General features: G+C 36.9%; 1 protein-coding gene across 1 annotated transcript; it reads right to left on the bottom strand.

The window, feature by feature from the left end:
- Positions 1-950: 950 nt before the first annotated feature.
- Positions 951-21,708, bottom strand: vstm2b (V-set and transmembrane domain containing 2B). The gene is made up of 5 exons (XM_048184680.1): positions 19,283-21,708; positions 18,705-18,892; positions 17,938-17,967; positions 16,761-17,163; positions 951-6,014 (listed from the first exon to the last, which is right to left on the bottom strand). Exons 1-5 carry the CDS (start codon positions 19,353-19,355, stop codon positions 5,926-5,928), a joined length of 783 nt encoding a protein of 260 aa, XP_048040637.1. The 5' UTR covers positions 19,356-21,708; the 3' UTR covers positions 951-5,925.
- Positions 21,709-23,626: the final 1,918 nt, after the last annotated feature.

Consider the following 23,626-nt stretch of genomic DNA (forward strand, 5'->3'; position numbering starts at 1 on the left):
GAGTATGATTTCATTTAATAATTTAATTAGAACTGTTTTCACACCTATCATAGTCAAAATCATAGTTTATTATTTAAAGAGCCGGCTCACGAAACGAGCCGGCTCTTCAAACGAGCCGGCTCACGAAAGAGCCGGAATGCCCATCACTAGTGTGTGCGCCTAGGCTTATATAATTATATTTTTTTGTGTTATTCTTTGAATTATTAGTCTATTGTTTTAAATAAAATTTAAATCATTCATTACATAATGATTGAATTTCTATAGGCTTTGTTTTTAAAAATAGAGTCGGCTCTTCAGATATGTGAGCCGGCTCCCGACGTTCACGTAAAAGAGCCGGCTCTTAGAGCCGGCTCGTTCGCGAACGACCCATCACTACTGAGATGCATCTTTATGCACAACTGCCAGCCTGCATGGAGAGCTTCTTGAGACTCCAGAGGCACCAGAAGCTTCAAATACCTGTTTGCTGCTCAACACTGGCTTTTTTTTTTTTATAGCTGCCCTTTTAATACAATTAATTTTTTTGACAGGAACTTTCCTAAATAAGCCTTTATCTGACCGAGTTCTGCTGTGCTTTAAATCACTCACAAATCTTATGATAATTCGATAATCTCCATTCAGTTTCACACAATATTAGTTGTTTTCATGCCTTTTGCACAACATTGCACCATTTCATGCTTTTCATCTTCAGAAAGATCTTTCTTCCTCCCCATATTGCATGAGAACTCTGACTTGCTTAATAATGTGGAACAACCTCTAAGTAGGGTTTCCATAGATCTGGCAAATTATTTTGTCTGAGATTGATACCAGTTATCTAAAAAGACAAAATAATTTGGAACGCAGTGTATTGATACATATAAAATATTTAGAAATGAAGACAAAAATAGCATTACATATAATATTCATAAAGTTTTATCCTTTATTGTGTACATATATTGCACATACATGTTCCCATATAAATGTGAATGTATGGACATACACATATATACACACATTCACAGAATGAGTTACAGCAGATTTTTAGGTCCCAGCATGCTTTGCTTCTGATTGTTAAAGGAGAGTATGTTAAAATGAAGTGTTATTTCATGTGTTTTGCACAACACTAATATAGGGGGAGATCGGTTAGTGTTTAATGTTCTATTATTTTGAAATTTAAAATGTTTTCTGGTATGTCTGAGTTTTTGGGGTTACCATTGTGCTGAAGAGAGCTTACTGGACATACTAGAAACTTCCATGCAGGTGTGTTGAGTGAAGCTGGAACTAAACTCTGCAGGACAGTTACTATAGCTTGAAAATATGAAACATTTATAATGCAAATAATTATAAAATATATTACATTTCTCTCTCTATAATATGTTTTTACTGAATGAGTAAATATATCTGCAATATATTTATACACATGCAGTACCATATTATTCTGTATATTTTCAAATATACCATGAAATGAAATGAAATGAATTATACCATTAACCCAATTTTACCACCTCATTGAATAGTGGAGGCTTTCACTATCTTTCAGAAAATGTAAAAATATAAGGGAATTTGATACTCTATCTTAGCCTTTTAACTAGGTTGCATGTAAAGATATTGTAGGCTATGTAAAGATATTGTGAGAGATTCACAAGTTCATACACTTCCTTCTTAAGCCATAAAATGATTTTGTGTGAGGAACTGGTCCAGATTAGAGTGATTATTCATGGAAAATCTTTTTCTCAGCTCTGCTCATATACTGATACAACCATAAACTTTAGGTGTGTCCCCCATGTACTTACGCACTTAATGCACTTATGCCATTGTTTAGTAGTGTGAGTAGTGTACTGGGTTCTCAGACTCCGATACAGGACGACATAATAACCTAAACAAAGAAACAACTTACAGCTTCCCCTGAAATTCATCAGTCTGGGCTATAAGCAGGAGAAGGTCAGGCTCTTGTTCGAGCTAAGAGACTCAATTGATCCCACAGTCCAGAACTCCAAGGTTCAAGTCTTCCTTACGAAAAGAAAATATATTTCCCTATGTATGAATGATCAATATATTAAATGATTTAATTACACATTGAACTTTCATAGTTTTTGAAAAGACATGCCTTGAGACCACAATCTTGGTTAAGACTGTAAACCGGTGCTATATGTAATCATAGCCTGTAAGGGGTAAGGACTATTAGTTACGAAACTGCATTACATCTTCATACATCCCTTTAAGAATGAGTCCTCAGAAATGTTTTAGTCTTGAATGGCTGTGGTTTTGGTCAGGCCAGCGGGCTTGTGTTAATTTGTCGAGGGGTCTGACACCGTCACTCCAACTGACAGTGATCTGAGACCATGCTTGGCATTAAGCCTATTCTTACTTCATTGGCAACACCTCTGTGCTGTTGTTTGGTTATCTCTCTGTTGTTCTTTATTAGAACGAGACAGATTGCATCAAGGAATTGATCATCCTGAGTGTAAGTGAGAGTCTGAGGGCAAAAGTCTCTGGTACACAATGCATCACCTCAGTGTGCACTGACTGTCAACCATGAAAAACAAACAAACAAATGAAACCCAGTTATGATTCCAATGTCCTGTCCCAGTTCAGGCACTTTCCTTTGTGTCCTTAGATGGGGGTTATAAATGCCCCTGTGCAGCTGACTATAATCGGCAGAAATGGCTTATGAACTGAACACACTGTAATGCAGCAAACCTTGCTCTGAAGTTTTTATCTACTGTAATACTTTGTGTTTCTTGTGTGGAAACAAATTTCTGCCTCGGCTATAGTCCATTGCCGAGATTATCATCTCACCATCTGCTGATAATCCACACATAAATATTACAGCAAGAATCCAATGCATATTACTGTATTTGATCACTTTTCATCACATGCAAACAGTTTAATGAAGCCATTACTCTGTGATACAGCAAGGACATCTTAAAATTGCAATTTTATTTATTGTGGCATATTACTTCAATATTGTGTGCACTGTGTCCAGCGCACATTTTATTTCACCTTATAAAAGCTAAGTCACCACAGTTAAGTACTGGAGCTACTGCATTAACCTCTTCCATCACTTTTTACTGCAGATGTAATATGAATGTGATTTTCTGGACCAAACACGCTTAGATAGCCTACAGTATATATGTAAGGAAAATCTTCTTTGTAATGTGCCATACCATTTCTTTTTAATCTGCAATGTTTAAAATCCAAGGGATATCAGCATTTGGCTGTTCCCATTAGGCACAAGCATATCTGAAGCACACAAAGTTGTCATAAAGCGACAGCATTTTACTTTAGGCTTTCTGCATATTAGATAAGATGATGAATGAGATCTCTTTCATATCTCTGTTGTTTCTCTTAGACAGTAATGCGACCATAATGGAAACCAAAAATGTGTCCTTCTTTTCAGATTTTTATCCTAAGATAAACAACCCTTATAATCTCATGAGTCTCTTCTATATCAGGGGAGATCTCTGTCACAAATTGTTCTCAGATTTGCCTGCATACTGTTAAATTTTTTTTCCTCAAAGTTGTAAATAAAACAAAGATGATCAGAGTACGTCTTACAAGAAAATACTGTTTCAGTCTTTCTACATCAATATTTCATGTTTAATTCAATATGTTATTTGCCGTTTCTGCATTTATTTGAGAAATGTACCTGCAATTTCTGAGTGAAAATTGTTTCAGGATAAATCCTACACTATTTTTTTTTCAGTGTACATCTTTAATATTAATGCAAAACATGTCTGATCATTCTTTCAAAACCAAATCATCTGAAATTTAACAACAAACATTAATTGTATAGCTCTGCACTTGTATTATATGTCAGTTATTGTCTCATTTTATTTTTTCCTAAGCAATTATTTAACCGAATATCTAAGATAAAGTTAAGAAGACCTGAGCTATAAAAGAGCAACCAAATATACATCTTCAATTCTGTGAGGCAATGTCATTTTAATTCTTATTGATGGCCAGAGAAAGAGTGCAAATTAATCAATCAATGACAAAGCAATTATAACCAGTATGCACTTTGTTATTGTCAACTGATGTGTCTTACACGAGTGAATCTGCAACAAATCCACAGCGGGATTTTGCTGTCTATCTCTGATGTTTCCTTGAGAAGTGGATTTTAGAAGGAAGCGGAAATAAGAGGGAGCTGTGTTATTTACTTGAATGAGGGATGATTTACATCGATGGGGAAAGCACTCAGGGCCTTGTTATGTAACACATATAAATGGCCATGTCAAACACTCATTACTTTGATAGGGAGAAGAGGCCTTCACCAAGCAGAATAAAAGCAACCTGGCTCATTTTGTTTTAAAAAAGAAAAATGCTAATGTTGTGGTGGATTCTCATTTTTACCCCTTGGATCCATTTGTTTGTATAAACTGTTATTTATTCCATTGAAAGGAAGATGACTTTTCATTGTGCTTGTTAAATTTAAAGTGAGTGAAAGTCAGTTACTTGGAAGCGATAAACACAATGAATGTCTGAGTCAGTGAGAGTCTGGTTTGTGATGCCTTGCAGGCTTCCATTAAGACAATAGAATGCAGTGCTTTAGCAAGGAACAATGCCTCTGCCATTCATCAGGAGATGTGTTTAGGTAGAGCGGAAGAGAGCGGAGCAGGGTTCAGTGAAGACAGCAGCAGAGAGTTAAGAGTTATTTGACAGGGTGACGTGCATTTGACTAATGAAATGAACCATGAGTTGTACGCCAGCTGTGCTCAGTTGGTGATGCTTGTGAGAGTAATGTGTTTTTCAGCTGGAATTGGGCCTATCCTATTGTGAAGAATACATTACAGTTCATGACACCCGTGGGAGGCTGGAGTGTTTAGCTGAGACACTACCGTCATGCAGCTGCCTGGTGTTAGTGCACCTGAATAAAAAAACAAAAAAACAAAAAAAGTGCTGTTGAGATGTAAAAATCTAAACTTTTTTTTTTTTTTTTTTTTTAAAGAAACAACTTTTATTTCAACTGTGTTGGCAACATACCAATGTTTTTTTTTTTTTCCATTTTTAATTTTATAAATGAATGTTTTTTTTTTTGACCACCATACCTTTAATAAAAATAAACATTATTAGAGGTGACTAACAACCACTATGGTAACATGTGCCTTATTTGATCAAAATATATAAGGTTGCAATTTTATACATTATGAGACAAAAAATGCTTGAGAACTCAGAAGTCAGATGTGAGGGAACAGAATACACAGTATTACACACAGTCTTGTAGAAAGAACTGACATGAGAGAGCGCCTTCTTTCACATTTATGAAATGAAAAATGAGACTGCTGAACAGTTCATGCAAAAGAAAAAAAAAAGTTGATAAAACAAACAAACAAAAAAAAGTTGATAAAAAACAAAAAAAACAAAACAAAAAAAAAAAAACAATGATAAAACAATGTGATCTCAAAAGACCAAGTCATTTATGATTCAACATCAGATACTCCAGTAAGAACAATGCCAAAATTGAAACTGTAGTGAGATGGAAAACAAACAAATAAACAAACCTTATTTGATAATTGAAAAAACAAAAAACAAAAACAAATAATAAATTAAGACAGCCATGCATTTAGCAAGGCAAACACTAGTATTTGGAAACTGGATGCAGCGTTTATGGATGTCAGTTGTGTGTATGACACAGTTGTGAAGCTCTAATTCACATAGACTCATTTTAATTTTTTTGTGTTGTTTTTTTTTCATCATGCTTCATATAGAATCCATTTTACATCCAAATCTGACACAGATCTTCTACACAAGTCCCAGAAAAGAAATTGGCCTTCTCTTTATTATTCTGATATTTTAATTTTCTCCAAAGTCATAGGCTATCCCACTCCTCTCTGTGATGTGCCATAATGGTAGATATATTTATATATATTTATATATACGTAGTTATATTTTCCCTTTGTCGTTTGGTACATAAAGTGAAATCATTGCGAGTTGTTTGGCTGTGGTCTCTTAGTAGGCAAACAGGAAGGGGAGGAGCTTATGCAGGATCAGCAGAGTGATGTAAAGGAGTGGCTCAGTGGCTGCCATGGTTCCGGAACCTGCAAATGTCAGTGAGAGAGACAGAAATGTTTGTTAGATCACAGTGCACTCTAACATATAAAATGAATACCATCAGTTTTTTTTTTTTTTCTTTAAACATTCATTTACCAAGAACATTTGCATTAGTTTGACAAAGAGAGCATTTTCATTGCTTTTAGTCTGAGAACATTTATTGCATCAAAATCTGATTCAGCATGTGGGCCATATTTCACATCATTAAAGTCCTTCAAATGGCTCTTTCATAATAACTGCTCAGCAGTTTTGCTCTTATCGCCTCATGCCTCCATCGAAGTTGACAATCTCATTTTACAAGAAAAAAAATGCACTCAGCTCTGCTGGAGAATTAAAAAAACATGTCGCACAGCTCCTAACATTGTACATAAAAGCCATATTGGGCCTCCATGTAAACTACTTGCCCTTGTGTGGAAACTACATGACATTTCCTCTCTGTGACTGACAGCAAAACAGCAGCTCATGGGCCTTTTGAGCGCTAGCCAACAACGGCACAGCAGAATACAGAAACAGATTGTGACATGAACGCACTTACGCAAACACACAATAAACAAGAAAATGCCAGAAGGATGCATTTATAAGACACATCTCTCCAATATAGAGATGTACGTACATTCTCACATAACATAAACAAAGTAGTAATGATTCATTGCTTAACAGGGCTGCAGTGCCGCTGACTTTTAGAGTGTGAAACGGCCGTCTGTTTTCTGCAGTTCTGATTTTCCCATGGCCATTTCTCACGACGCTCCTTTACTCTTACTCTCCCATTATCCCCAAGCAGATTAGCATGGTGTGCCAGGCTGCTTCGTGACAGGAACATCGCACACGGCATGCTAGCTCGACATCACACTAGCTCTAGGAGCATGTCTTACAGTGGGGTCCTGGAGCGTGTCCATATGTCTTAAGAAACCACATTTATTTTGCTTCCTCTTTTCTATCATCATTATTGCAGAGGGAAGAGGATGTTGTTGTACTCGTGCATGGTTGGTTGAGTTGGTGGAGGGTGGTTGAAGAAACGGTGTGGTTTAATTTCATGCTCTTTCTGAGAAGTCAAACATTACAGCAGGGCTTATTCTTGATTTGACACAAAGAAACGTTCAGATTTTCCTCTTTATACTTTGTTTGAAGCCATAATAGACAACTTTAAAAACCTGATATACTGAAGCTGGGACACACATTTGCTAAAACCAGAGGATCGTCCTTCAAAATGTCACTCTGCACGCAATGAAAATCTCTTACCAAGGGACATTATAGATACACATGAGATTAGACTAAACAAGGGTAAGTGAATACACGAACAGACGTGCAAATCAGCTAAAATGGCAAAGTCATGACCCTGACTGCTGTGGAAATAATTACAGTCAACATCGACGCAGAGGGCTTCTGCGTCCAGCTCATTACTCACATGTCACCAGTAATCTCCTCCTCTTCCTCATTTAACCCTCTAGAAAAGGACATTAATCTGTCTGTTCGCTTAATAACATATTTAATGAACACACCCCAATGATCGAGGTCAGTGCCACTTTTAATAATGTTTTATAACCTTTGAGGGATTATGGTTCTCGTACAGTTATGTAGAAATGGGAAAGGTAAATCACATCCTAGAAAAAAAAAAAGGAGAAGGATTGTTTTTATTATTCAAACAAAGAGTTGCCGGCATCCTTTAGTTCTGGTGAATTGAATTGTAAGGATATTTAAGATATATGTGAATTTAGGCACGTCTTCAGCAGACCGACTGCATGCAGAATATTAAGTCTCTTAGATTCATTTCTGGGTCATTTGTTCCCATTGCCCCTTTTCTCACTATTTTATATATGCTACATGAAGCATCCTGCCTCAGGTCTTGCCACAACCTTGAGATTACATTTTCATGTGGACTAGTCACCATAAAAGCAGAATTCTCTTAACCGACCCTGTTCTTTTCTAGACACAAATGCTTAAATGTATCAGTTCACAGCAATATTCATTTCCGTCCAGCCCTCGGGCCATGCACAAATGACCTGACATTCTCCATTAGCTTCTCCTGATGCAATGCAGATTGTCTTAATGATGGCAAACCATCCTGATCTAAGTCCACTTCTGAATCATTTTTTTTACTGGTAATAGCATTAGTATTACAAATGCAGTGTTCTTGCTACATTTTTAAACAAAAATAAGTCACATGCCATATTTTGCTTTTATCAATTGTTTTTACCCCCTTCTGATCTCAGCAGGTGTTCTTACGTGGAGCTATAATGACCCTTGAGGGCCCACTGGAGGATCAGAAGCAGTGGACTCTAAAGATGAAGGATTAGAGGGTTACAGTGTGATCATATCTGTTGAGCTGAGGCCGTGTTCCTCTCCCTCGGAGGGATAATAGAGTTTCAGCAGCACACTCTGCACACCTCAAAATCCAATTGACTAGGATTGTCGAAACCTTGGTTTATAAGCTACAGGCATATGTTTGGCTGTCCCAGCATGCCTGTGAATGTGGAGGCTGATATAGTAAATCAATGACACCTGCAAATGATTTCTTGTTTCAAGTACTTAAGATGCTGATGGACCTATAATGATTTATAATATCAAAACAGTGGTCCAAATAGCAATGCAATTATGATATCTTCACATACAAAGTAAGCCTATGAAAAGGAAAATAAGAAACATAAAAAAAAAAAAAAGATAATGGAAATGAAAAAGGGTGGGTGACACTTGTTCCAACTGGATAAGAGCGAACAAGAAGATTTAAGCCAGAATAGCTCAAAAAGAGGGAATATTGATAAAGCCAACACACTCAATATACTGTATATTCTGGCAAATAACCTGTTTTTAGCCATTTCAAGTATGAAAAGACACCAAGACTATCAGTTACTGCTTAAATGTTATAGACCTTAGTCAGGGTAATGCTATTTTTAATTTTTGACAGGAACAAAACAAGGAAGTACAGTGCATTCTATACTGTCGTTTAAAAACCAACCGATGTCCAGTTAATGAAACATCTTTCCGAAAAAGAAAAGAAAAAAAGAAGTTCTGTGAGTTCTGAAAATGATGTGATCTTTTTACAGTGCGTGCTCCGTTTACATCCATGTTAAATTCATGTTGCATATTTTTGGCAGCAGCTAAGTACATTTACACTGTGTCCTAACCAGATCTGTGAGATCCCCTGCACTTTAAACAGAATTTTTTTTCTAACCATCCGTTCTCATAATAAACAAATTCTTTTGGTCATTTGCTTGGTTTCTCTTTCTGTAACTATGCTCCATGTGGCCAAACCCACAGCATTTATGGGACTGAAGAAAGTGCTATTAAACACCAAATATGGATGTGTTCTTGGTTTTACTCTTTTCAGCTGTAGCATGTCATGAGAGACAAGCTCTGTTTCCACCTGATATTAATATAGATTTTCCATGAACTAATATTAATATGATTTGACCAAAATTGGGTCAAAAATGTTTTGTGATCAGATCGCTGAAACCACATATGGAAGTAGTCAAAAATGCATGTGACCACATCGCATTTGTAGTGGAAATGCTCATCCATCATGTGTCCCTGACTGCGGTGAAGCACTGCCTACTTAGTCATCTAAAGGTGCAGTCACATTTACCCTTGTTCGCCAAATTTTCAAGGGTAAAATACAGTCATTTCAATAGGAATTCATGCCATCATGAATTTTGCGTTAAGGCAAAAGATTTCCCCATGCAGATTTTGCATCGGTTTCAACAGAAAGCTGCTTGGTTTGATGTACATCTACATTAACATTTAGACAAAATTGTCTATTATCAATAATGTGACCACACCTTAACATGTGAGACTCATTTGAAAAGCATTTTAATACCAGATGGAAACATTAATGTGATCGAATCACCAAAAACACATCGTAATACTAGGTTGAAACAGGGCCTGATAAAATGTCCACACAGAAAGAACTGGTGGCTATTTTGTGATTTATTGTGTTGTGTCACTATTTCTTTTATTATTATGTATTACACTATGTGTTACTATTTCGTTTGGTGTGGATGGACAAATTGCAGCCATTGGCGTAAGTGTAAAACAAAGTAAGATGCTATTTACAGTAGTAAATAGCGGCAGATACTGTGTAGCAAATAGCATCTTGTTTGCACTATGTGCAAATAATAATAGATGCCATCAACACAGGTGTAAATAGAAGTAACATGCTATTTGTCTTAAGGGATTGTCTGAACTACAGTATGATGGGCAGAGTAAGTGAATACTGCACTCATTGAAATAGCTGACAATGAGTCATAAAGCTGACTAATTTTCCTCTGGATTGTCCATTTATTCTGTCACATCCCATTTTTAAACATTTTTTCAACACCGATTTTAGCCAGCTATCATCTATCTATTATGTTCAGGCTTACCTGCATATATATATATATATATATATATATATATATATATATATATATATATATATATATATATATATATATCTCTCTCTCTCTCTCTCTCTCTCTCTCTCTCTCTCTCTCTCTCTCTCTCTCTCTCTCTCTCTCTCTCTCTCTCTCTCTCTCTCTCTCTCTCTCTCTCTCTCTCTCTCTCTCTCTCTCTCTCTCTCTCTCTCTCTCTCTCGCTGTCTATGTAGCCAAACAAAAGCTAGATTGCGACAATGCTCCCCTTGATTTCCCTAGTGGAGTCAGAAGGTACACAACTAAGCGCAGTGTCCCAACATGGCAGAAGCAAAGATGAAACAATTAACACTCGTCTATGAGTGCTGAAGTGCTTCCCACACAGTAACAAAACATATCTAGTGAATAAATGTCTGTGGCGGGGGGCCTGCAGCTGGATGAGGCTCATCAGTTAAGTGTGAAAGCTGTCCAGAAGCACTAAACACTGGGCTTCTCCCCTCAAGCATGCAATCAACCCACCACCACAACCCCCCGTGCTCGCTCTAAGGGGGGGAATGCAATTTGATGACAGGTGTTTTAAGTTTATAAAATGTGTGGGAGGCAAAAATGAGCTTAAAAAATAAGTAAAAATCAACCAGGAATGGGACACATGCATTTTGTATAATTATCACAGGCAAAATAACCAGATTGATGTCAGAGAGCATTAGATGTTGAGAGAACGTAGAGTTCTGATAACACACACGCACGCGCACACACACAAACAGAAACTAGATTAAAACAGCTGTGCAGCTAGAGTGATATAAACTTATCAAGGGCGCCAAGGTCACCTGAGGTGGAGTGATGCATTGTGGGTAGAGACATTGCGTAAGCCTGTTTGTGCCTCTCCTCTTTTCATATCTCTTTCTCTTCATTGTATTAAAAACCTTTATATAAAAAACCTCTAAGGTCAATTTAACCTAAGGACAACCACAAGGAGCTTAATTATACAACCAGAAAGCACTAGCATTAATATGAAATGAGCCACAAACGACAAAAACATCAAAAATAATTTGAATGATTGAATGAATGTTCCTTCATTAGGCAGGAATTGTTCTTTAAATACCTGCATTTTTTTAACCTTTTTGTTTTTGGGAATCTGTATCCATCTCCAACAGTGCAATGAGTTAATCTGCTCTTTCCATTAAGAACAGACATGCCACCAAACTCTGCTGGGAAAAATAACAAAAGAAGCGAAAGCAGCAAGAGGCAATTTGATGCACCTGACAGCGAGAAGGCCAAGCTTATCAGCTCCCGCCCGTGGCATTCCTTTAATATTAATTGTTTCTGCCACTCAATGAGATGACATGTGGAAAAGTGACAGATACATGTTTCCAAAAGAGGAGGTGTGTGAGAGAAAGAAAGTGAGTGCGAGCAGCGAGGGGTGAATTTTCATTCTCTCCTCAAAAGCTGATACTGTGGTCAGAACTGAAAGGTGCAATCCTTCAAATGTGGCAGATGACTCTTTAACCTTCTCACTCCAATGACACAAACTGAGCTCTTAACCAAAAGGGGGAAAGAGAAAGCCAAGATAAATCTGAAATCTTTCTGTCAATGTTAAATTATAGACACATGACAGTATGACTAGAGTTGGTTGGCTGGTTTTGAATCAATTTGTGATTGACAGGCATAAAAATCCTTTTCCACATTCATAAGTGTAATATGGAGGCTCTCCATCATATTAAATGCAAAGGTACACAAGCCCACAAAAAAAAAAAAAAAAAGTCTAAAACATTATTTTAAAATTATTTTTGACCTAAACATTAAAATTGAAATACTTTTGACCAAAATGCCTGTAAAAAAATCTGTTATTGTGAACTGCAATTGTGTAAAATAAGGGAGAAATTAGCATTGACCCAAACCACTAATGATTTTAAACCATGGTTTGTATTTCCAAGCAAAGGCAAATTACCTAATTATATGAAAACATTTTTTTTTTTTTTTTTTTTTTTTTTTAAATAAATATGGTTAATTGATTTTGTATTACAATCCTAAAATTGAACCGATTCTAAAGGGAGAACAATAAAGCATGAATAATAGAGAAATAAGAATGAAATACTGTGGAGGATCAGTGCACCGGTCCTCTTAATGTCCGACATGCTCACTCGCCAAATGGCTGCCTCCATGTCTGGCTGCACTAAAGACAGGGCTGGCTGAGCATGTTGGCACACATACAGTCACTCCCACACACACACAAACATGGATGTATATATACACACACGGTTGTCATGGTCCCAAAACAGCATGTGTCCAGAGATGTTCATAAATACATGAAAATTTATTTAAAATAAAAATACAAAATACTGTGTGGAAAAATGTATTTAAATAAAAATACAGTGTTTTGTATTTTGAAAATACACAAAATACATATGAAACTGTGAAGTATCACACCGTGAATGATAACTATAAAGATCACTATATTAGCCTATTCTAAGCATGTGCTGCAGTTATGTCGTTTGTTGCTTTAAATGCTTGAGCTCTGTAAAGTCCCAGTGTAGTCCATCATTTTATCCCTTAAAAATCATATTTGATAATCAGATTGACATATTTAAACTTTTTTCCTGTGAAGATAATATTTTTATGCTTTCATATAGCTTAAATTTAACTCAATACCCTTGATTTATTTAGTATACGTGGGTCCATGAATGTGTAGGCTAATTTAGTCCCCCGCACTCAATCACACAAGCTCTGACTAGCTAATCCGCTCGGTAATTGTAGAAAATGCTGCTGCTACACAATGGCAAGTGGAACTATTGGTTTAATATTTCCCGGTAGGAGCGGTTTCCTACTGTGTTTTTGTGCCTGTCTTTGGTACTCTGGACTTAAAAATACTCAGAAAAGGTGTTGACTGATGTATTTATACACAGTTTGTCTTACAAGCATATTAAAAATGGCACATAGACATATATTTTCAACAGGGGTCTTTAAATCAGGATTGATTCCGATTGGCTGTTTTTCAGCTCAGCTGGATGAAATCACTCTAAAAGTGATTCGAACAATAGATTTTTTTTTTTTTTTTTTGTGCCATTATCATTATTGCTGTGGTGTGGACTCTGCAAATCATTTAAATTTAGAACAAGTTCTACATTTATGGCATCTTTATTATTATCGATATAGTTATCTTTGTTGTGGGGTGCACAGAAAGCTTTCTGACAGCTTGTGAGTAGGCCTACTTAATTTGAGTTCTCTTTCATGTCATATTGCACTTAAATTAACTCTTTTTAATATCGAGCACTCACTGATTTAAGTTTAATTGGTGTTGGAAGTTTGGAACTAAACTCTGCAGGACACTGGCCCTCCCGAAGCAGGATTGGACACCCCTGCTCTAACATGTCAATTACTCCTGCCCACTAAAAGCGCTAATGCTAATGCTATTTGGGGGCAGAATCACCCATGATATCCTCACCTTATCTTATGCTGCCTTCACATGCTATTGGAATTATTGTGAATACGAGTTCGCTAGTCATTCTGTTACCACAATTCCCAAGTTGGGAGTGCCATAAACTTTAAATATGGCAGAGGGGAAATCAATTTCTGCTGTGACAGATATGCTTTATCACCATTTTTCCACAAAAGCTAGATCACCTTGTTTTGATGTTAAAGTCAAAACAAGCATATCACCATTTCAAGAATTTAGTATGTTTTGTACACAGCAAAATAGCATGTATTTGACTTAATAAATAAACAGAAAAAACAGAATCTTTAGTCAACATGCTGACTAAATAGGGCTGTAAATGCTAATATAGTTGTCAATGAATGGCACACTACATTTTATTCTAAATTAAATATCTTCAATACATTTTGGCTTTAACAAGATTTTCCCAAGAAATACGAATTCCTTCATGATTCCTATTCTTTCTGACAGCAAAGCACTTGAATGCGATGGTAGCATTATTCCTTATTTCCTTACAGGAATCCAGATAATTTGTTCACCCAATTGTAGATGCACTCATACTGCTGCAGCTCACATGTATGAAAAAGGCACATCTTGAACTAGAAATTAGCTGCCTAATAGTAAAAAGTATTTTATGTATTTTGAAAATACAAAAATACTAAGCTTAAAAGTATTTAAATACAAAATACATATATACATATTATTTCATATTTCAAATACGTATTTCAAATACATTTATTTGAAATACTGCCCATCCCTGCATGCATCACAGTTTTATATATCATCACATGCATCCTGCTGCTTTGTACTAGTTTTTTAAACATTTGAAATGTTTTATTTTATTTTCACTAGGAAATTTACTATATTGAGATCAGTAAGATTTTCTTGTTTTAAAGTAATTAATATTTTCACTCAGCAAGGACACATTAAATTGATCATAAATAACAGTAAACATTTATAATGTTATAAAATATTTCTATTTCAACTAAACACTGTTCTTTTGAACTTTCTTTTCAACAAGGTATCAAAAAGGATTCTTTTGCTTCAACAAAAATATTAAAATGGAACAAGCACTCACAACATTTATAATAATAATAAATGTTTCTTGAGCACCTAATCATCATATTAGAATGATTTCTGAAGGATCATGTGACACTGAAGACTGGAGTAATGATGCAGAAAATATTTTTTGCCATCACAGGAATAATATAATATAATATAATATAATATAATATAATATAATATAATATAATATAATATAATATAATATAATATAATATAATAATTTGTAATATTTCACATTAATACCGTTATAAATACAGCTTTGGTGAGCATAAGAGACTTAAAAAACAAACAAACTTAAAAATCATACTGACCTCAAACATTTGAACAATAGTGCATCTGTGAATTGAAAATAAATTATAATAGAATTACCTTGCTGGTCAGGCTTGTAGAATCTCCAACATGTTTTAACTAAATATCTTGTTATGAGAATCTAAAAATATAACTTACAGTCATAAAACGGGATGATCTGTTCTTGTTCACCATTGGAGTCCTAGAACGCAACTATTGACATCGACATGATACTTCACTGTGTCATTTCTTCTGAATTCACTGTAGTCCACAGTGTTCAGAAGTCACTGCATGGTAATGCATCCCTGCCACAAACTCCTCTGGCTCAGTTAGAGACTTGATGTAATCGCCCTCAGTTGTCTGCAGGAATCACTCCCGCAGTGACAGAAGCGAGAGTCAGAACACACCCAAGCCTCTAAATCGCCACTGAAGCCCCCAATAAATAAAGGCCCTGACCCTGAGGCCAGAGTTAAAGAGACAAGGTGATATCTTGATAACCTTTCTGTCACACTGTACCATGGTCATAAAGAGACAAGAAGGGTCGAGACTGATGCTCTGAGGCTGGACAGATCGAAATGCCACTTCCTGCTTAAGACAGACATGGTGTCGCCAACAGCTTTAATAACGCTTTTGTTGCTTTCATTTTCTCACACAGAGCATAGAATGTACGATAAATAAAGTCACACACACACACACACACACACACACACACACACACACACACACACACACACACACGCAGACACTCAGACACACACACGCACGCACACACACGCACACACAATTTTCTCCTAGACTGCCTACTGAGCAGACAGAGGTTTGAAAAGGCAGGGTGACAAATTAAACCTTCCAGCAAATGTGATTATTCTGAGATGCGCTTCACTGATAAGTGTGTGTGTGGGTCAACAATCTCCTACATCATGGCGACCAAATGTCCCCACTGTGATACTAAAACCTGAAAGCACCAATCCTGAGCAGGATTTTGGCAGCCAACTGTCCCCAGTGGGAAAACAGCTTAATAAACATACTAAATAATGTCCTAATGAAAATCTATATAAATGCAGAGACAATTCTGGGAGGGTTATGCTTAGGGCTAAGAGAAATAAAATATCATTAGCTCAATATAAAAACAAAAAAGTCAATGCAAGTCCAACCATGATAGAAAAGCAATGTGTAAATGGACCTACGGGATTTGCCTACACTGTTTAGGGGTAGGGCAATAAAAGTTAAATCTATTCCCATCACACACACATAATTTTTCAAACATATATCAGAAATAGACAGCTCTCTCTAGAGGTATGTCAACAGCAAAATCTGCTCAATGATATCATGGCAATAACATCAGAATTAAAGGCCTTAAGCGTAGCCAATATATCAGTAATTTGATTTAAAAAAAAAAAAAAAAAGTTCTGCATTTCAATATGAGCCCAATTACAGTATACACTAAGAACTCCAAATCAATTTATTTTACATTAAACAAATACGTAGTTGGCTTCATAATTTAATTCAATTAAAAAATATATATATAAAAAAATCTCACAAACACAAAACACCTGATTATTTTTCCTCACTCGACCGCTCGGTGTCGCTGTTGCACTGTCACTCACCGGATCCGTGCTGTTGTCTCAGGATAGATGAATTGCCTGGCCGAGGAGAAGCTGACGACTTGACTGCAGATCCCGCAGTAGTCGGTGAGGCGGGAGCGGGTCCCATTCCAACCGGCGGAGGCACGCGGGGTTTTCCCTGCCCCTGGCCTGGTTCAGAAGTAGCCCGTCCACCTGTCGCTGTGTTGCTGTTCCTCAGTGGCCATCGGTTCTGGATGTGAGACACGGCCTCCTCGGCCAGCATTCCCTCGCGCGGTGTCACGCGCAGAGTGGCCTGCACCTTGTATTCCTGAGTCTCATCAGAGTACAAGTCCAAAACCCGACACTCATACACTCCCTCATCCTCCTTCCGCACACTCGAAAGGCTGAGCTTGTGGGAAATGGCGTTGCCTTGGACCCTCACCGTCTGCTCACGAAGAGACAACAACAGGTTTTGTTGACATGTATCCATTTTTTGCAACCCAATGTTTCATATTATTTACCATTAAACAAAACATGTTCAAAATATGGGGGTGGCGGACAAATTGTTGTTATACAAAAGTACATTTTACATGCTACAATGAGCAAATAGCTACAAGCAAAATGGTAGGCCTATCATATTTTCATGTGCCGCCAAATTTCCTAGTTCTGTTCGAAATAGCGTCCGCCCGTGGAAGTAACCATAGCAACAGTATGCCGCTCGAGAACTTTGAGAACTACCAAACGCTTCATTTGTCAATCAGCCGACTGCCATTACTATCGCTTTATTATAGATTCACATCTTACATGCAGGCTAAAAGTAGCCTACTAGTCTTGAGCAATACGATTTGAGCGGGTCCAACCTCAGAAGACAAAGCCCCAAGAAATAGGCTACCTGTTGAGTTTTATTTTATTTTATTTTATTTTATTTTAGAAATAGTTGACTTCTCTGAAAGCCATTAAATTCCCTTAAGTTAACAAATTTGAAAGATGTCTATTAATCATTCTAACAAAACATGTCAGCTGAATCAGTAGGCTAATGTCATCAGATCAGTTTGAGCAATTTAAGGAATGACATAGTAGCGTTCTTTTGCCTGTTATCTGTTGAAAGGTCCTATTAAGTATTTTTATATTTTCGTTTCTTTCTTTAATCGAGATTCTGATTCTACTAAACATCACACAGCCTAATACAATTACTGTCAATACGAATTGTTGTACTCACGCTTATTTTCGTGGCGTCCCGGTGGGCAACCTGTAATAGATCACATAAAAAATAAACATGAGTAGCCATCAAGAGCAGTTTAATCAGGCTACTCGTGTCACAGTATCAATGGGCAACTTTTATTGAAGCTTGAAAGAGCATACAATTAACAACGAACGAGAGGCCCACTTATTGGCAGTAGCACCATGGACAGCAACAGTTCCCGTTCATCTTTCGGATGTCAGAACTTTTTTGTTGATTCGTATTAACGGTTCAACTGACATCTATAGTGTTTCATGTCACTGTCAATATAAAAAAAGTGCTTCATCGATAAAAGTGGAGATGCACAAGAACATTTATTTATTTATTTTGGTTTGTCTGTCCGTAATTGAAAGTTCTGATCATTGTTTTCTCGTACTACACAATGAACCATCTCAGGGTAAAATAGATTTATTTATTTACTTGTGTTTCTCTCTCTCTCTCTCTCTCTCTCTCTCTCTCTCTCTCTCTCTCTATCATTAGGCATGACATCACACTCGTATCCTTCTTGTGAATGCCCACCCACAAACACACAACCCAACTTGATTCAAAGACATAAATTAATAATTAATCGCCTCAGTGCGTTTAATTGGGATCGCTCATCACTAGGGATCCATCTGGATGCAACTGGACACGTGAAGCCCAGCCACATCCCACTGCGGCCATCAAACAGCACTCCTGGTACTCAAATAGGAACTTAAAACTAAAAATGCCTGTTTAGGCTTTGAAAACAACGAAAGCCCCGTTACCTTGGCTCTGTTGGCCGGAGCGCTAATTTGCAGTTCGTGAGCGAGCTCTTTAGGGGCCGCTTCCTTGAGGTACCACCATTGAATCTCCAGAGAGAACGGCGAGACTCCGACGGCTCGAAAAGCGCACGGCATCTCTATATCCTCGCCCTCACCGACACTCACATCTTTGGGCACTTCAGTAAATGTGGCTTATGAAGAAAACACACCAACAACAGATAGTTTGGTTAAATGAAACCCCTCAAATAGATACACTAAAATGTCTTTTTTCTCCAAAAATGTGACACATCTAGGCTACATTTTGTGTTTTAAAAGCTTTGTTATAAATTGTATCTGACTTTCTCTATGCGTAATCATAATTCATTTGCATTCAATAACAGGCTTAACATGCAACGATATGGCATGAAAAAAAAAAAAATGTTAAACTTAACCAAGTAGGCTACAGTGCGTTAATTTCACACAAGTAAATTAATAAATATAAAAAAACTAATAGATTTAAGTGGAGCATCTCAACAGATTGTGCTCCTGCTGAGTAAATACGCAACATGGGAGAGACTAAAAATCTGCCCAAGTTTACTCACCATTTACACAGAATAGCAGGGGCGCATTCAGAATGAAATAATAAAGGACGCTGTGGAGTCCCCGTTTTTCCATGTCATATATAAGGTGGTTAGATTGGAGAACGAGTGAAAGCGGTCATTTGACCTGGATATACAGGTTTTATATCATTGGCATCTCCATAACTTCGTCTCGTCCGGGTTTATTCTTTTAAAGATTGTTTCTTCCCAGAAATGTAGAATAAAAGGACTGAAATCTCCAAATAAGATACTCCAAAACGATGCTGCGTCAGTCAAACAAAATGTAAAATCCAATGTTGCGAACCAGAAAACCCCTTTTCAGTTGAGAAAACTGTGTGGAAAGTGTTAATCTCTTGAGTAAGTATCCTTTGCCACTAAAGAATCCTCTGTTCCACCATTTGCTTCTTATCAAGATAAAACTTGCTTTCAACAGTATAAAATCGGCTCACTCTGGTCTCCATAAAAAGAGAAAAAATCCGTGATTCGCTTCCACCACCCATCACAAAACAATCCTGTGTCTAAATCCGCAAACCAAATGAAAGAAAGAAAACAAAACTAAAAAAAAAAAAAAAAATCCCAACGTCGGAGGACAAGAGATTCCCTCGACGTTTTTAAGGAGCAGTTAAGCACCTAAACGAAGAAGCGGCATCAGTGGATCGTTCCAGCTCGCACCACCGGAACCCTCTGCTTTGTGTGTGAGCGCGTGAGCAGCGAGGAGGCGCTTTGGCATTTCCAGACCACTGACAGACTGACGGGGTTTGGGAGCAAACTAACAGTCTCTGTCTGTCAAATCAGCATACGGCTCGACCAATAAGAGCCAGCGGACGTACAAAGCAAATCAGGAAATAAAAGGCGCTTCTTGCGGTTCTCTCTATGGGATCAACAAGCGACTATTAAATTAACAGCCGTTGCGTCATGACCAGAATTATTTCATTTTAATACGAAACTCCGATACCTCAGATTAAGCGTATACCCTTAATCTCCCTCTCCCAACATTCGACTCTGGTTACTGATAATAATACCATGGAGGTAATCTGCATTTCTTCTCTCCCTGATGGAAAATCCAGATTAAGCTGGCAACTGTTTTGGAACATGGTAACTGTTTTTTAGCTGGTCTAAGATAGACATTAGCTAAAGCAAGACCATCTTGGACCAAACCAACTTCCATTTGGTCAAACTGATTTTAAAAGATGGTGGCTGTTCAACTGTCCATTGACCTGCTAGCACCAGCTAATGACCATCTTAGAGCAGAAGCTGCTACTGCAGTACATGTTCCAAAACACAGATTAACTGTATTTTCCAATAGGGATGGCAGTCAGTCAAAATAAATATCTGCACACTTCCTTTAGCCTTGTACATCACAGGATTCCAAGAAGTGCTTAGTGTTCAGAGCTCAGGGACATCCTGCCTTAGCAGGGATACACTAATTGGAACGAAGCTATAGGAGCAAGGTGGCCAGTGGTCAATATAAGCCAGATAAACTGTACATAAATGCAATTTCATGATGGAAAATTAGACGTTTTAAAAACAGAAAAATATCAGCTGATATGCTGGTCGATAAATATGGCTGTAATAATAATATTATCATTAGTAATAGTAGTAGTATTTGGCTGAAGTATTTAATGTAAAGATTATTAAAAAGATATAAGCAAGCATGATATAAAATCAAGATCGTTGTCAATCCATATTCTAACATTGTAAGGCATGTGTGCTACAAGTCAAATACAAACATGTTCATTCAAATGGAATTGAAGGATGCCACCATATCTGACCACTAATCCAGCGTTGTCCCTGGAGTCACAGGCTTGTGCAGCAGAGTGCTTCCCTGGCTGAATCCTAAAACAGCCCTCCCTCCCAGCTGCCTGCCTGCCAATAATGTAGCACTTGTTCACCCCTACACTCCCATTAGCACTTCACCAACACAGAAAGGAAGAGAGAAACTGAAAGAGAGAGAGAGAGAGATAAAGGGAGAAATTGGGCGAGGGCGCTATTGAAATTAGGCTTTTGCCCATTATCGAAGTATTGATACTCAAGAGATGGTGAGAAAGAGAACAGAGTGCTCAGTTTGGTTGAAAAAAAAATAAAAAAATATGACAAAGTATATGAGATTGAGAGTGAGAAATCGAGAGACTGTAAGAGGCGGAATATCAGACAGAGAGGGATTGAACAGTAATCTGTCCTTCTGTTGTAGGAAGATACTCATCAGTCAAGGGCTTTGAAAACAGTCCAATATATTTTATAAGAGGAGTCTGATATCCGTGATTAACCCATGCTGCAAAGCTGGTGTTTTTGTCTCTCTTTTCGGTCCATCCCATTATAGCTCTCTCCCCATTTTTTTTGTAAAGACACAGTCTGGTCAGCTTCTTATACTTGACAACAAGACATGTGCCAATGTGTTTACCTTTACTGTCACAATCCAAACCTTCACACAGGATAATGTTTCAGTGAATACACTTAGTACAGTATTGTACAGTATGTCCACAAACAAACACACATAATGAGCACATACTGCTAGTGTTTCTTATATGGATGTAAATATAAATATACAAATATAGTATACACACATTACTGTTCATATGTTTGGTGTCAGTAAGAGTTTTTTTTTTTTTTTGTGAGTACTTTTCTTCAGCAAGAATGCATTAAGTGTATCAAAAATGACTGTAGTTCCATTTCAAGATTTCAATTTCAAATAAATTTGGTTCTTTTGTACTTTCTATTCATCAGCAAACATTGAAATTAATAATAAATGTTTCTTGAGCACCAAATAAGCATATTAAAATGATTTCTGAAGGATCATGTGACACTGAAGACTGCTAAAAATTCAGCTTTGCAATCACAGAAATAAATTAACATTTTAAATTATATTCAAATTAAAAACGGTTATATTAAATTGCAATATTTCACATTATGACTGTTTTTTATTGTATTTTCAATCAAATAAATGCACAACATAAACACATTATATGGATGTATATAAAAAAAGATAATTAAATTATAGATATGTGAATAATTGTTAATAAATAAGTGTTTTGACAAAGATAGTGCAGAGGCATGATTATGAATGTTTCTTTAAGCCCGGGACACACTTAACGATTGTAAGGCCGATTATGAATGTAAATTGATACTTATGACTGATCGCGCTCAAATGCGTCCAGTCAGAGCCAGTTGCGTTCAGTCGGCGATTACAGTCGGTGTGTAAGTATTTAAATCTGCTTCAGTCGAAGGAAATAGTCTTTGTGTGTTGAGCTGTCTTAGAATGATTCAGCTAGTAGTTAAGTGTGTCCCCTGCTTTAGTTGCATAAAATACTTCTACATCCATGTGAGGAAATATCAGATATGCAACTGTACAGCACTAAATAATGTTGATCACAGTCACTCAGTAAATCCCCCTATATGGCACTAAGCAGAGTTGGATCTCACCAGTCTGTCACTAAAAATGAGGGCCTTTTATGGTCCTTTCGGTTTGAACCATCTGTACCCGTCACTCCTTAGGATGGAACAGAAGCCCTTTTTGATAGAGTGACAGCAGGGTACATCTAATTCCTGCTTTAATAATGACCATTATACACCACTGTCGATTTAAAATACAAGTAAATGACTAAACTATATAATGGCATGCATTATCTGCTGGCATTAATTTCTAGGTAATTCCATAATCCCAAAGATAAACCGTTACATTCAGAAAGCTGTTAAAGGATTAGTTCACTTTCAAATTAAAATTTCCTGATAATTTACTCACCCCCATGTCATCCAAGATGTTCATGTCTTTCTCTCTTCAGTCGAAAAGAAATTAAGGTTTTTGATGAAAACATTCCAGGATTTTTCTCCATATAGTGGACTTCAGTGGCCTCCAAAGGGTTGAAGGTCAAAATTACAGTTTACAGCGATCCCAGACGAGGAATAAGGGTCTTATTTTGAGAAACCATCACTTATTTTCTAAAAAATTTTTTTAAAAAAATTTAAAAAATTATACGATTTAACCATAAATGCTCACCTTGAACTAGCTCTCTTCTTCTTCTTCTCTATTTGAATTAGAGCAGTGTAGACACTGCTAAGTGTATTACTGCCCTCCACAGGTCAAAGAACTAAATTGTCATATACAATATGTTAGTGCAAGTATTTAACTATTAGTTCAAACTTTGACCTGTGGAGGGCAGTAATACACTTAGCAGTGTCTACACTGCCAGAATTCTAATAGAGAAGAAGAGAGCTAGTTCAAGATGAGCATTTATGGTTAAAATGTAACTGTATGCTTGAACAAATGCTTGAAACTGTAATTTTAACCTTAAACCTTTTGGAGGCCACTGAAGTCCACTATATGGAGTGTTTTCATCAAAAACCTTCATT

Source organism: Megalobrama amblycephala, linkage group LG3, assembly GCF_018812025.1.
Source record: "Megalobrama amblycephala isolate DHTTF-2021 linkage group LG3, ASM1881202v1, whole genome shotgun sequence".
Lineage (NCBI taxonomy): Eukaryota > Metazoa > Chordata > Actinopteri > Cypriniformes > Xenocyprididae > Megalobrama > Megalobrama amblycephala.

Excerpts from the sequence above, each read along its gene's own strand:
- vstm2b (XM_048184680.1), bottom strand. The coding sequence starts at position 19,355 with ATGGAAAAACGGGGACTCCACAGCGTCCTTTATTATTTCATTCTGAAT. Across the intron at positions 17,968-18,704 it reads CTCCGGCCAACAGAGCCAAG|GTTGCCCACCGGGACGCCAC; the intron begins GTAACGGGGCTT and ends GATCTATTACAG. Across the intron at positions 17,164-17,937 it reads GGGACGCCACGAAAATAAGC|ACGGTGAGGGTCCAAGGCAA; the intron begins GTGAGTACAACA and ends CTTCGTGAGCAG.